Source organism: Ascidiella aspersa, chromosome 4 (genome assembly GCF_963924565.1).
Source record: "Ascidiella aspersa chromosome 4, kaAscAspe10.2, whole genome shotgun sequence".
In the NCBI taxonomy this organism is placed as follows: Eukaryota; Metazoa; Chordata; class Ascidiacea; order Phlebobranchia; family Ascidiidae; genus Ascidiella; species Ascidiella aspersa.
The window spans coordinates 10612970-10628329 of NC_139450.1; the positions used below are offsets into that span (position 1 = coordinate 10612970).

Sequence of the window (15360 nt, forward strand, 5' to 3'; positions counted from 1 at the left end):
TAGTGTTAACTGTGTTATATTGATTGTTCTTTATGTTAGCATAGTGAAAAGACTTGATTATGTCTAATGCTAACGGTAATTTAATAATACTTGCCTAATATTTGATAAATTATTTAAAAAAAAATATTAAACCAAATTGAAACAAATAATATTTTCTAGAACTTTCCGCATGACTGGTTTCACATTTAACCGGGAGATAATTTTTGATGAAAATTGATTAGTTTCCCTTAAGTTGATTTTGCGGGTTATTGCTTATCCTAAGTGTTAACTTTCCTCTTGGTTTTGCTACTCTTTTCATTTATAGATTCCTAACACAATATGTCTCAAAGTGATTTCGAATCACTGGCTAATTACCTGCAGCAAACTTTGTCTCCAGAAGCCGATACTAGAAGACAAGGTAAATAACGATGTTTATTATCCCTTTCACGATATTTAAAACATTTATCTCGTTGTTGGCACTTAATTGTTTTAGTCCCCCAATTTATTTCCTATTACACCTCCTTCAAAACACAACTTTTAAGTGAATTAGACTTGATCAAACATTATTTATAAAAAGAATTGTTGAAATGGAAATGTTGGCTACCTAAAGACTTATATTATTCGGAAATCTGTAGTGCTGTTAAAGGAAGGGCCTGACCTTATAAGGAATTGGTTACATCATTTTTTTCGCTGATTTAAAATGATTTTGGTTTATTCAACTTAAAAACTTATAATTCAAATGTTAAATAAACAAGTTGAGCATAAGCCTAAAAAGATCTTTTACTGATTTTTTATTACAAATGTTAAAAAAATTGGGATGAATTTGTGCACCAATAGTCAAAATCGTTTCCCATGTAAACCAGGTGCATATTTGATTTTTAGTGATGGAGGTTGGGTTTAAAAAAAAAGCCTTACGGGTGCCGTTGCCATACTTTCCACAGTGGTTTGTTTTGATAGTCTAAAATGTAACTGCAACAAAGTAAATTCATAGCTAACATGAAATTTGTTTTACTCCAAAAAAAACACACATTTTTTCTAAAAGTTTTTTTAGTGGATTTCCTCGAAAAGTTACTATTATTTACAGGTATTAATTTGTAAAATACTTTTATGACATTGGGATTATAACATTTAGTAATCTGTAGAAAATTTCTGGTTGGATTGTGCTGACCATTCTGGTTCCATGGTACTTACCCTTTCTGTTTATCAATTTCAAATGTTGCTTTAAAATTCAAGTATTTTCTCTTCACATTTGTTAATTTTACAGCTGAAAAGTTTCTGGAGGCTGTTGAAAAAAGCCAAGGATATGCATTGATGCTCCTGAAGATCGTGGAAGATGGAAGCAAGCCAGGAGCATCATTATCAGCTGTGTCCATGGCTTCAGCAATTTCCTTCAAGAATTTTGTAAAAAGAAACTGGCATATAGTAAGGCGCCTATTAACAGCCTGGTTCGATTTTTAGCCATACTTAAAATAATGAGCTTTTTCTTAAGTTTCTTGAGTAACAACATCTACATTTCATGCCACAACCAAGAATGTAAAATTAAAAACTTAGGGAGTTGTTTTATTTGCACATTTATTCAAGTTCATTGTTTCAATGTATTAATACAACCAGAACCAGTATATATATTTAGACTATCTGCAATCATTTAAGGTTGTCTGAACTACAATTTAAATAGGGTGGTTATATTTAAAATGTCTGTATATGTAAATATATAGTTTCTGTTTTCATTTAAGCCTAACTATAAAGAATGGCCTAATATATATTAAATCAAATTAAAAAATTCTCATGTTTTGGAATAAAGCTTTATTACTGCATTTCAAGATACTCCATGGCTGCATTTAAGCATTTTGATTTATAAAAAAAAATGTCCCCTAAATGTTTTTTGTATGATACAAAGAGCAAATTATATAATATTTAATAGATTTGTGAAACTTATAGCATTTTTGTAACTGTTTATATGCATGTAAATATTCTTTGAATGTGCCCGATTGTGCATTTATTGATTCTACTACTTTGAATGGAAATTATAGTAACAAAGTTTACCCACAACCTTTTGAATTTGTTTTGTATGTACAAATTGGTTTTGGAATTAATGATATAATGTTATTTTCTATATTCTATCTAGGTTGAGGATGAACCAAACAAAATTCACAAGGAAGATCGGAATGCCATCAAAGCCAACATTGTGGAATTGATGCTGCACAGTCCCGAGCAGTACCAAAAGCAACTCAGCGAAGCCATAAGCATTATTGGTGAGAATGGAAATTCCTTTTCATTAGAATTTTGTGTACATTGGATGTAAACCTTCCACTGAAACCATTTTTTCTTTAATATAGGAAGAGAGGATTTTCCAGACAAATGGCCCACTCTAATTACTGACATGATTAAAAAGTTTGAAACTGGAGATTTCCACATAATCAATGGAGTTCTCCAAACTGCTCACTCTTTGTTCAAAAGGTGAACTTTAAAGAATTTAGAGTTTAATGTTGCATATATACAGTTATAATGTAGTGTTGACAAATGTTATTTATCAAAAATAAGTTTTTTTGCTTAATGATGTGTTTTAATATTAATTTTGTTTCAGATATCGCCATGAGTTTCGCTCTGATAGGTTATGGCAAGAGATTAAATATGTCCTTGGGGGGTTTGCCCAACCCTTGACAACTCTATTTGAGAGCACAATTAAGCTTGCATCTGAGCACTCTGCAGACAAGTCGGCGTTAAAGGTTACCATTTGTTGGATAACATTTTTTTATATTGACCAGGAGCTGACTTGGACCTGATTGCACTAGAATGTATAAAAACAGACTGACTTACAGCTTACCTGTATTTTCAGATTCTTTTCAGTTCTTTGGTGTTGATATCAAAGGTGTTCTACAGTCTTAATTACCAGGTATGTTTTTTCTGTTTTGTTTGAATACCATTTCGAAACATATTAATATGATAACCACTTTATTGAACAGCTGGGTTTGGGTAATACTGAAGCTTTTTTTTTCCAGGATTTGCCAGAGTTTTTTGAAGATCACATGAAAGTTTGGATGGAGCATTTCCACATGTTGCTTACAACTGAGAACAAACTGCTTCACACATCGGTAGGGAGTTTTAGTGCCATGTAGCTTTTTATGTTAATCGTTAATATCCTACTAAATACACACGTTTTTTATTGCCTGGGTTGGTCACACGTTTCCTTCAAATAGTTTTGACGCATATACTTGTGACTGGCTTAACCACTTATGTGGTATCCCAAGGGAAACAAGCTTCAATGACTAAGGAAGACGGATATTTGTTTTTAATCTAATCCCAAACCATATTTTCGATGCTACATATTTTTGAAGTATTGGTTTAATACTAGTGAAACAATACGTTTATATCTGACACTTGGACGTGGTATTTGGTTTGTATAAGTTCGGTTTACGAACAACTAAATGTTAATTGAGAGCCGCCGCCACAAACGTTTGTTATCCGTGCACAGGACAGCGAGGAAGCGGGTCTGGTCGAGCTGCTAAAGTCGCAGATCTGCGACAACATCGCCTTGTACGCGCAAAAGTACGACGAGGAGTTCGCGCCCTACCTTCCGCAGTTCGTCACCGCCGTTTTGTCGCTGCTCGTCAGCACTGGCAAGGAAGTCAAGTACGACCTGGTGGGTGACGTCCTGTTCTGGCCTTGGTTTATTTGCCTGCTGCCGTCTGCTGAAAGGATAATGACGCAAAGTTGCCGTTGCTTTGTTTCCGTAGCTGATTTCCTGTACCAGGCCCAGTGTGAAGTGTGTTGCCAGTATACTTGGCTTGATCAGAAAATACATCCTTTTAAAATTTTACAAATGTGGCTAGAAACCATAGGTTGATAATCAATAGGACAACAACGTCCAAAATAAATGTTTTCTTAAGAAATTAGAAAAATCAAGCTAACCTTTCGCGAACCAATTAATCACGTTTAAAACTTGCTGCTACGCCTTCCTTTCTTAGCCCCGTGTATTGTGTTTTGCAGTTGGTAGCCAACGCAATTGGCTTTCTGCGTTCCGTGTGCGAGAGGCCGCAGTACAAGTCCCTGTTCGAGGCCGAGGGCGTTCTGGTCAGCATCTGCGAAAAGGTAAAGCGTCAACCACCAACTCAGCTTTTATTGAAAGCTAGAAGTATGAGCGTAATCGAACCCTGGCACTAATACGATTTGATTCCATTAGGTTGTCGTTCCAAACATGGAATTTCGTACTTCTGACGAAGAACAGTTCGAAGACAACCCGGACGAATACATCAGAAGAGACCTGGAGGGATCGGGTAAATTATTGTGCTCGGTATTACTGGTGTTTTGTGTCGGACGATTTGTTCAAGTCCGCGTCAGTGATTACTTGCGTTAAGTTTACAGTCAATGGCTGGTCATGTTTAAAAAAATGCAGTAATGCATCTTGAATTGTCTTTAAAGATGAGTGCTAGCCAAGCAAGGCGCATAGTTTGTATTTTCATTTACATGTCAGCATTATATTATTTATATATTACGGTCTTCCGAAATTTGCTACGAATACTCAAATAAGTTAACACTACATATCATGCGGTCAGTTTGGTAGTCGATTGCTGAAGACGTGTTGACATCTAAGCTAACAACGCTGCCATGATTACCTGTAAACCAGGGGTGTCCAACAAGCAAAACAAATAAAAAATGGCAAGCAAGCCCTCCTAAATTACTTAATTTGCTATTTAACCCATTGTAAAAAATACCTAATTTTTTATACTGTCAATTGCTATTGTTTATTCACAATATAAAACAATCGCTACAATAACGACAACTATAACAATTACTTCTAATACTATAACATTATATTGTAGTGGAGGCTAGCATTCACATAACTATAAAGTTTGGTGTAAACAAACAAAAAGCAAAAGTCAGCTCCCCTACGGACATTTAGATTCAGTAATGCGCACTGCTAACTACACGTTTTCATTATTTGTAAAAACAATGCTTCTTTTATTAGAAAGAATTATATTACCAAACTTTGGCACGGGAAGAACTTATAGGATAAAAATTGGCACGCCGGCATGTTTGAATTGGTCACCCCTGCTGTAAACAGTTCTATTTCTTCTTTCAAAGATGAAAGTAATGCTTGGCTGTGCGGTTTGACATGTATCACATTTCTTTGGCATTGATAGACGTGGACACCCGAAGACGTGCTGCCTGCGATTTGGTCCGTGGTTTTACTAAGCATTTTGAAGCGCAAATCACCCAGATATTCTCGCAGTACGTCGCCAGCATGTTGGAGGTGGGATCTTTATGCATAAACCCCGTATAAAATATTTCCGTGTGGTTACAAATTTTATGCGGTGACAATCTTAATTTAGATACTGTAGCAGTTTTTCTCCTGGATTATTTTTCTACTATGTTATGTTCGACTTTCTGACAAAAAATGTTACAAGTTTGCGTTTGTGTTCAATCGAAAATTTCTAAATATCGTTTAAAATCGCAATTTTATTTTTTAATTTGTAAGAAATCTCGGTAAAAATAACATTTTTTGTTTTGAGAGATATCTCGTTAAAAATAGCAATTTTGTTTTTTAATTATTAACGCCGACTTTAGGGTGCTTGGTAAAAATCAACTCTTACATTTTTTGTATTAAGCATATTTTAGAAGGTTTAATCATAACACAGTTCGCTATGGCATTTAACGATGGTTAATGATAGTAATTGTGCCTGCCTAACGAACAAAACATGCAGCAAAAAAATCGCTCCAAAACAGTCTTCATTATTACGTTCAGCAATACAAGCTGAACCCGGCCACCAACTGGAAGAACAAAGACGCTGCCATCTACCTAGTGACGTCACTGGCGCAGAAGGGTTCCACGGCCAAACATGGCACAACGCAGGCCAACCAACTGGTCAACTTGCAGGAGTTCTTCAGCGGACACATCTTGCCCGAACTCAACCAGGCCAATGGTGAGTTGACGCGAGGATAACGATCTTTTTTTGCATTGTTAAATGCTGGGTTGTGGATCGTTTTTTTTTTTGTTTTACCGTTATTTTTACATTTTAGATCAGTGGTTCTCAACCTTTTATGGCTTTCCGCACCCCTCAGAAATAGTAAATAGATTGCGACACCCTTACAAGACTTTTCCGTAGGTATTTTACTAAAATATCACGATAAACTGGAACAAAACACGTCAACTCTACAGAACGTGGGAAGTTTAAATTAAATTTATTCCACTCTTAATCTTACACGAAAAGTTGTAAGAGTTGAGCAAAAATCAGATTCTTAAAGATTTTCATATATCTCTCGTCACCCTTGGGCATAAGAAATGGCACCCCAGGGTGCCGCGGCACTCCGATTAAGAACCACTGTTTTAGATGAATATCTATAATCATACAAAAATGCTTTGGACATTAAAGGTCTGAAAAAATACATCCAACCCATCGCCATATATAAACAAACAAACAAACACGCTGTCTTATTTTCACTCAACAGTCCAGCAACTGCCGGTGCTGAAGGCCGGCTCGATCCGCTACGTTGTCACCTTCCGAACCTTGCTCGGCAAGCCCGCCCTGCTACCGGTTATGACGTCACTGGTCGAGCACCTGGCCTCCCCCAGCCGAGTGGTGCACACGTACGCCGCACACGCCATCGAGCGGATACTGATGATCAAGGCGGAGGGAAACAAGCCGCTGTGAGCAATTCGGTTTAGAACTGTGAAAAAACTTGGTGGTGGTGGCCTGTCGTTAATGCGATTAGGCTGGACGCTGACTAAATGGAGATTGTCGGAAATTTTTTTAATAAAATAGCTTAAAAATTCGTTTCTTGAAATTGTTCGTAACGCTACTCTTCTGTTATGTTTATTTAAAAAGTAACATTCGGGCATTTTCAAAAACTAGCGTGAAAATTCGTCGTGTTGCCACTCTTGACATTCGAATGGGTCTTCATATTCGAACAGTGCTTTAAAGATGCTACTTGTCTTGACATTCCAACAGTGGTTAAGGGAATTGGCAATATTTTAGGCTGCTTTTTCACACTTATGGCGGTCAACGATATTCAATAGATAAAACTAATGAAATTTAGTTAATTTTTAATATTGTACATAACTATTCTTTTATACCTTAACAAACTGATTAACTGATACACATCGATCGTAAACCAATCACAAAACCTGCATCCTTCCCAAATGAAATAGAAGGATTTATCACATCCCCATTGACAACTTAAACCTATTAAATACAACGCTTCAATTCTAGTTTGGTTCACCCCATCCGTAAACAGGTTACAACGTTTATATTTATACTCCATACGTTATTGAATGGACATTTTGGTTAATGTAAATTATGGCGTTAGTTGTTCTTAAATAAATTATATTTATCCTACAAATAACATCAACTGAGATATATAAATAGTATATTTTGACGCAACCAAATTTTTCATTTTACCTATTCCTTCTGTTATGTTGCGTTCAAATATATTGTAAATACGCCACACAGGCCAGCTCGATAAATCACTTAAAAACTTTCTATTTTCGCCCTTAAATTGCAACAGAATAACCAAGGAAGACCTACGCCCGCACCTGGAGAACCTCCTGGTGAAGATCTTCGCATGTCTCCAGCTAGAAGGCTCGGAAGAGAACGAGTACGTGATGAAGACCCTGATGCGAGTGCTTTCACTTGGCCAGGACCTGCTCATGCCTTACATGCCGACCTTGGTCAACGGACTCGCGCAAAAACTCCTCGTCGTCAGCAAGGTAGGCCCTTTTTGCTTTCTGGTCGTATTTTTGGCTGGAGTAGCAGCTTCATTTAAAGTTGGTCCAGTACTGTTTTAAAATGCCGTGACTTGAGTTAAAGGTTTGAATTTGTTTTAAACGCGTCTTTGGCACACGGCTGGTTGTCCACCTATATATTTCCACCCATGATAAGTGTTTAATAACTTAATACACTGTCGCGAATTAATAGAAAGGGAATTTCCGGGTGTCATGTTTACTGAAAAACAAAGATTCGGTTGAATACCAATACGCTGTGTTATTCACAAATACTCTCCAATTTAAAAATATAAAATGCACATTTAAGTGTGTTTTCGAATTAACACCAGTATACCGCCATGATTTTGGGACGAATGTTGATACCACTGGTTGCTATTCGATTTTTTACGCTCCAAGGGAGTCCATGTAAATAAAAATACTTACTTTAAGCCTCTTTCACTTAAAAAGTAAAAGAAAAGATTCCTTCTCAACCCAGGGTTTCTTGAACTTTTTAACATCGACCCTTAAGAGTAGTTTATATTCGCGTGGACCAGAATCGGCATAATATTTTTAACATCATAAAGCAAGCAGACTTATGAAACCTACCCTTTACGGTCGAATACGTGCAAATATGTTACCTAAATCGTGCCTATTTTTTTTTGGGGGGGGGGATAGGTCAAAGCGTTTTTGACTTAATCCTATTTCATTAGAGAAAAAATATCCATTTATAAATTATACACTTTAATTAAGACCTCTCGTGAACCCCCCAAAAAGTAGTGAACGTACCCCAATGGGATCTACAAGCCCAGTTTAACAACCCCTCCTTAACCGAAAACCAAGAATGCGCGACCATTCCCCTATCTATATCCTTAGAACCCGAACAAGCCGCATTTCAACCACTACTTGTTCGAGGCGCTGTCGCTCTGCATCCGGGTCACTTGCAAGCAGGACAAGTCGGCAGTGGGCGCCTTCGAGGAGGCTCTATTCGGCATCTTCACCGACATCCTCAGGCGTGACGTCACCGAGTTTATTCCCTACGTTTTCCAAGGTTGGTGTGTGGGGGGTGTTTTTTAAATCGGGTGTGCGATAATATCGGATCATAGTTTATTGTAGCTAGTTTTTTGTTTTACTTTTAAGTAACGGTTTCAGCCTACTTAGGCATGCAGTTTGTTATTTTTTGACGTCCTTTTACTTTTTTTACAAAGCAAATGTTAAATGTGTTTAAAATATATGTCAAGTGTCTTTAGTGCTAGTTTTTATTAATGCCTATCTGGTTTGGCAGGATATCAAATTGCGATTTGCGACCACATTTAATTTGACTAACGAAGTATTATCTCTCAACCAGCGAAACAGACATATTTTTTGGCAATTTATTTAAAGTCCTATTTGTGCCTTTAGTAATGTCTCTTCTGCTGGAGATGCACGAGCCCCCTGCCCCCCAGACCTACATGGAACTCTTCCCCCACCTTTTAACCCCCGTCTTGTGGGAAAGACCCGGAAATATCCCAGCACTGGTTCGACTATTGCAAGCTTTCATCGAAAAGGTGAGAAACAAAATAGTTTAAGGTTGTTTTTGCCGCTTATGGAACTTGTATTTCAAATATTTACACAACGTTTTTCTTAAATACCAAGCGTCTTGTTTTTTTTGACACTTTTGTATTTTTTGTCTTTTTAAAATGACAAAAATATCAACTAAGCAAAAGACACTAATGCAGCACTTCAAACAACAATATGTTGTTTAAATCAATGAATTTCCATTTTATGGTTCAAAATATAGTTTTTTTAGGTCAAAAAATAATCGCCCTATTATCAAGTAATGATTTTTGTTTTAGGCAGGAAACAGCATCGCACAGTCGGAAAGGCTCAACAACGTGTTGGGGGTGTTTCAAAAGCTTATTGCATCGAAGGCAAACGACCATTACGGCTTCTACATCCTAAACAGCATGGTCGAGCACATGAAGCCGTGAGTTGCAACACATTCCTTCAACACCCCTAAACCAGGGCTGCGGAGTGCGTTTAAAATAACCCGGTTACGACTACCGATTACCGACTCCAGCAAACAAACCGGCTCCGTCGAGTCCCGAGTCGGACTCCACAGCCCTGCCTTAAACAATAAGAATTTTAAAATTACTAATTTTATGAAATAAGAAACTTTGTAGTTTTTGTCACCGAAGTCTCCCTGTGGCTGACTGGTCAATTTTACTTTCGTTTTGCCCGAGAATCATAAAATCTCTAAAAGTGTAGCGACCCGCCTTTCGAACATTCAGAAATTTTTCACGAAAACATCGAAGAATTTACCAGGTGTGTATATGCTTGGTCATGTCGAGTATCTTTGGTCACCTCATCAGTGCAGTTTAAGGAATACTCGTGTTAGACAAATCGAAGTGATTTTAAAACTAAATTCTGCTTTACCAATTTGTGAAATAATACCTATTTGAAAAAAAAGGTCGTCGAGTTTATTCTTTGTTCTTTGAAAGATATTTTGCGATTTATTTTTTGTTTCCGACTTTAGAAGTGAGGAAAATCTCATAACACAAAAAATGTTTCTATTTGACCAAGAAGAACGTCAATAAAATGTTTTTCCGTCATCTATCTGAAAACTTGTTTTTGCTTTATCAATTTCAATTTGAAAAATAATACCCATTTTAAAGAATCGATATGTACAGTATATCAACGTCCTCTAGGAGTTTTTACTCTGTCCTTTAAAACTCAATCCGCGATTCATATTTGATGTCCGACTGTTGAGTAAAGACTGTGTTACATTAAAAAAAATTCCAAGCCAGCATTAAACTGACAAAAGTCTTTCGACAACATCGCGCTGTGACGTATAATTTTCGAAAAATCGCCTGACCTGAAACTCTCCGCAGGGAGGCGCTCGAGTCTTCAATGAAGCAAATCTACTCGCTACTCTTCCAACGACTCATGCGCAGCAAGACGGTCAAGTTCGTGCGCGGTCTACTCGTCTTCTTCGCGCTCTACATCGTGCGCAACTCGGCCGACTCGTTCCAGAACCTGATCGACTCGATTCAAACGAAGTGAGTCGACTCGCTTCCAAGAAGCAACTAAAATGGCCGTGGTCACGTGGCCGATAACGAAATATGGGCCTTTTGTTTAAATTTAGCTCCTTTAACGAGCCGTTAACTAAGGCTCACCTAATTTTTTTAATGCCATAATACAAAAGGCGGAAGTCCTAGGATAGTTTATTGATTAAGTGTTTTCTATCTATAGGGTTTTTTTCACGCTTGAACTAAACTCTAAGATTTTCCGAATGTAATTAGTTTTGTATTTTACGACCTTTTAGTTCCAGTGATAAAATCGTTTAAAGCAGGGGTCGGCAACCTATGGCCCACCAGTGAAAATCATCCGGTCCGCGACCTCTTTAAAACTTGACACAAGGCCATACACCATATTTTTAACTTTTTGAACCATACGAAAATGCAAAAAATTTTCGCGGTTCGCGCGAGTCGTCTTGTTCCACTTTTAACTACACATTTTCCTTTTGAGGGAGTCTTCTAAGACTAAAGGGCCGTGCGCATAAAAACTATCTAAGTGGAAACTAATCGTAGCATGGAACACTCTAAAATGAAAGTTTCTCCAACTTAATCTTTTCTCCGATGAATTCGGTTATTTATGATAAAATTACACCAAAGGGTATCAGAAATGTGTCTAATTTAACTTTTGTGTGTGCGCAATGCGTCACGTCTTGCAAATTGAAAGGCAATTTAAACCAATCAAACGCAATTTTTCGCGCGTAAATTTTTAGTATAAAATAGATATTTTTATTCAAATTGCATAAAACATTTAGGTCCGACCCCGATTCAGAGTGAATAAAACCACACGTTTTCATAACAAAATTTTTGTGAAAATTTATTATGGCCCGCTAAGAACTTGCTGAGGTTGGTTTGGCCCGCGACTAGCAAAAGGTTGCCGACCCCTGGTTTAAAGGAAAGCATGAAAAATCAAATAAGATTAAACAATTACAGTCAGCAAAAAAAAATATGAAAATTGAAAAATAGAGAAGGTTTAGAAATCTGATAACATGAAACCGTAAGAGTATTTATTTTTTAATTTGAAAATATCATACATGGCTCAATCGCGACTGTTAAACAAAGGTTGAAAATACTTACAAATGTAGGTTTAACCCAGAATATGCAAATACTCCTTAAAACGACCGCGTGTTTTTCCGCAGAATGTTCGGAATGGTTCTAGAAAAGCTCATTATTAGCGATCTGCAGAAGGTCACCGGCGCCACCGAGCGGAAAATATGCTCGGTCGGCTTTGCCAAGTTGCTGACGTCATGCAGTGCTCTGTTCGACGAAAACTACTCGCAGATGTGGTGCGTTTTACCTACACGGGTTTGCCAGAAATTCTTTGAATCTTTGAATGTCTTGAATTGAGTTGCAAATTCAAAATTATTGGACTACGTCCTAAAGTCGTTAAATAGTCTTTACATTTGGTTGATAGAATGTATAGCTTAGATTGTGTGTTTAGAAAGTGCAGTAAGTAAAACAAAGCATTTTTTTAATATTTATCCTTGTTTTGCCATGTGGTCTATTTTCCTTTCGAATTGATATTATGTTTGTGTTCAAAAAACGTTCAACGTTTTTTCTTGATGTTCGGATAGAATTAAAAAAATTATACACATATATCCCAATAGGGATTAACAAATGTGCGGACAAAACAACCAAGTATAAAACATTATCGTATTGGTTCCCAAACACATCTTCGGTTACACGTTAATGCGTAGCGAACATTCCGGACCCACCTTTTTCTTTGAACCGAATTTATGCAAGTTTTATTGCGCGTTTTTTTTTCTGATGCCGCGTCACCTGTCTGACCGTAAATTATCACAATTATCTTTTGTTCCTCGATACTATTGAGTTTTGATTGTTATAAGGCCACTCACGATTTGTTTCTCACCAGGCCGCGTCTTCTCGAATCAGTGATCGGTCTCTTCGAGCTTCCACAAGATGACTCGGTTCCAGACGACGAGCATTTCATCGAGATCGAAGACACGCCAGGTAAAGTTGCTTACAGCTTATAATTGTTTTTTTGGGGGCAAAATTTTAAGTAATTTGTTGCGGTGATTAGGGATTTGGCAATATTTTAGTAATAAGTTCTTTGTTACTGAAAATGGAGACTATAGTCGCAAACCATCAGATACAATAGGATTGTCACTCTTGGCTCAATAGGACAAAAATGACAAACAGGATTGTCACTCCTGGATCAACCAATAATCCAAGTATTCTAGCATTGTGGAATATGTTAGTTGTGAGTTTATCACTATAGGACAGGGGTTCTTAAACTGGGGTCCGCGAACTTTAGGGGGTCCATGAAGGCCTAATTGAATTATTAGTGTATATTTATTTTATTTTTGGACCAAAATCAACAAATTTATAAAGTCTATTTGTATTGTGACATCAATATGGCGTCATTTTTTGAAATTTTTTTGTCTACCGTTGTCCACGCGAAGCAAACGAAGTTTAGTGGTCCACGGTAAAAAATAAACCATGCTATAGGACCAGGGAATTTTTTAAAACGTAAGAACCAACGGGTCAAAACTCCAACTTCTGTTCATAATCGTCGGCAAAATCAACCTATAATTAGACGAAACAAACTTGTCATATTGTGTGGACTCCGATTTCTTTATTTTTTCTCAAAGAATCGTCCTATGTAGCAAGGTTTTAATATTTCCGAGCGCTTAGGTGTGCCTTGGCAACAGTGTCCTTCAAGCCGCAAATGCGTTTTTTTTTCAGGATACCAGACCGCATACTCCCAGCTTGCTTTCGCCGGCAAACGCGAGCACGACCCGGTTTCTGTCGAGAACCCCAAGCTGTACCTGGCGCAAAGCATCGGATCCCTTGCGAAGCACTTTCCCGGCAAGGTAGGCTGATTTGCGCCTTGACTAAGAAAGGCTCTCTAATGCCCAAATGCGTCTCTACGCCTGTTCCCTTATAGCTTGGTGAAACTTGACCAGGAAGATTTTAAGATTTTTTAATTTATTGTGAATTTTAAATTTTTCTTCGTTTTTTTCAAGTATATTTTGCGATTTAAAAATTATTTACTATACTTGATTACTAGTAATTTGGTGTTAATGTAGAAGCTAATTAGCTTGTATTTTTTTGTTTTATATTCATCCGGGCAGTAGTGTAATACTAAGAAACGTTTTGCATATTTACCCGTCGCTAATACCCAAATGTTGAGTTATCTTTTACTTTTTCTGTAAAGATTCATACATCACAAAATAACATCCTGTTTTATATGCAATACATTGAACAGTCAACTATTTATAATACCTGCCAATGTTTTTCTTTAGGTTCCAGGTATGCTGGGTTTTGTCGCCGCCGACGCCCGGCAATTCCTGCAAGGCTACCTCAACGCCGCACAAGTCCAGATTTCCTGAAAACCCCGCCCATTTTCTCCCTCTCCCCCTTTCTCTTCTCTGTCAAGTTCAAAAACACGATTGCGCATAAAACGGGAGTTCGACGCACCACTTCCGCACTGCCTGAATAATTGATTATCGCCCCTTGCTTGTGTTTTGTCATACCTGTACTTTTGCTGCATTACAAAAACGGCATCTTAAACGTTGTTTTCGTTTATGCGATTCTGCCAGACGTTCATTGGGTGATTCTGCGATTTACAAATTCAAGCAACATTTCCTTCGTTTTTGTAGGGATTAGGAGTTCAGAATTAGATTGCAATAGAGTTAAAATACCATATTTTATTTATTTTTTTCCTATTTGACTTTTAAAAAAAATGGCGCCGCTAGCAAATGAAAGTTTATACCTCAACCCCAAAATGAGGTATTTCATATGATCTTAATACTCTTATAATAGGTAACCTAGACCTGACAGATTTCCTCTAAAGAGCTCAGTCACAACAACACAAAGAGTAGTAGTCGCCATTAAATTGATCTGGGCGGACAAATGACACCAGCATCTGGCTTATTGTAGCAACCAACAGGTTGTGACAAAGGCAGCGCGATAGTAACGACCAAGTACAAATTTCCTCCCTAGCCGGCGTCCAAATCCTCGTCGCGCGGTTTAACAAAGGGGAAGCGATTAGTTCCAGCTCTGCGCCGCCTTTCAGTGCGCTGTCGTAAATTTAGTATTGTGTAATTATCGAATGCGGCTGAGACGACGCTGGGTTAACGAGTTACAAGTTTGAACCGCTTCCTTGTTTAGAAAAACAACACAAAGCTGCTAATGCCGCCGCGCTATGGCGAAGCTCTCAACTCGAATGCACACACAAGAACATACAGCATGTGCTCAGTGCTGCCTAGATGTTTAACTGGTTCGATGACTTATATTTCAGTTCGATTAGCAACAGGCTGAAAGGGAAAACGTGGATGTTTCACTGTTTGTCGTTAGACAATTTAGAGATCGTTTCAGTGCTTTATGTATAAAGAAAGAGGGCTTTATGTATAAAGTAAGCATTTAGCTACACTACAGATTTTTTGCTTCAAATGATGGAGATATTTTAAACGTTGTCGCCAGTTTTCTCAAATGATCAAATGAGGAGATATTCTAAACGCAGATTTTTTGCTTCAAATGATGGAGATATTTTAAACGTTGTCGCCAGTTTCCTCAAATGATCAAATGAGGAGATATTTTAAACGTTGTCGCCATGAAGTATAGAGTTTGGTGGTAGTTCTTTGTATTTCATTTACTAAAATTGAGTGT

At 37.5% G+C, this 15360-nt stretch overlaps 1 protein-coding gene across 1 annotated transcript; it reads left to right on the plus strand.

Annotated features, from left to right (window-relative positions):
- The first annotated feature begins 239 nt into the window (after positions 1-239).
- LOC146147157 (exportin-2-like) lies at positions 240-14195 on the plus strand. Its single transcript, XM_083388545.1, has 22 exons — positions 240-397; positions 1244-1401; positions 2105-2231; positions 2316-2436; positions 2564-2705; positions 2816-2872; positions 2979-3071; positions 3452-3619; positions 3967-4068; positions 4160-4253; positions 5121-5230; positions 5723-5900; positions 6427-6625; positions 7483-7684; positions 8552-8726; positions 9077-9222; positions 9511-9641; positions 10546-10713; positions 11868-12014; positions 12602-12699; positions 13435-13562; positions 13995-14195. The coding sequence occupies exons 1-22, from the start codon at positions 319-321 to the stop codon at positions 14079-14081; spliced, it is 2910 nt and encodes a 969-aa protein (XP_083244671.1). The 5' UTR covers positions 240-318; the 3' UTR covers positions 14082-14195.
- Positions 14196-15360: the final 1165 nt, after the last annotated feature.

Excerpts from the sequence above, each read along its gene's own strand:
- LOC146147157 (XM_083388545.1), top strand. The coding sequence starts at position 319 with ATGTCTCAAAGTGATTTCGAATCACTGGCTAATTACCTGCAGCAAACT. Across the intron at positions 2,706-2,815 it reads CAGACAAGTCGGCGTTAAAG|ATTCTTTTCAGTTCTTTGGT; the intron begins GTTACCATTTGT and ends CTGTATTTTCAG. Across the intron at positions 9,642-10,545 it reads ATGGTCGAGCACATGAAGCC|GGAGGCGCTCGAGTCTTCAA; the intron begins GTGAGTTGCAAC and ends AACTCTCCGCAG.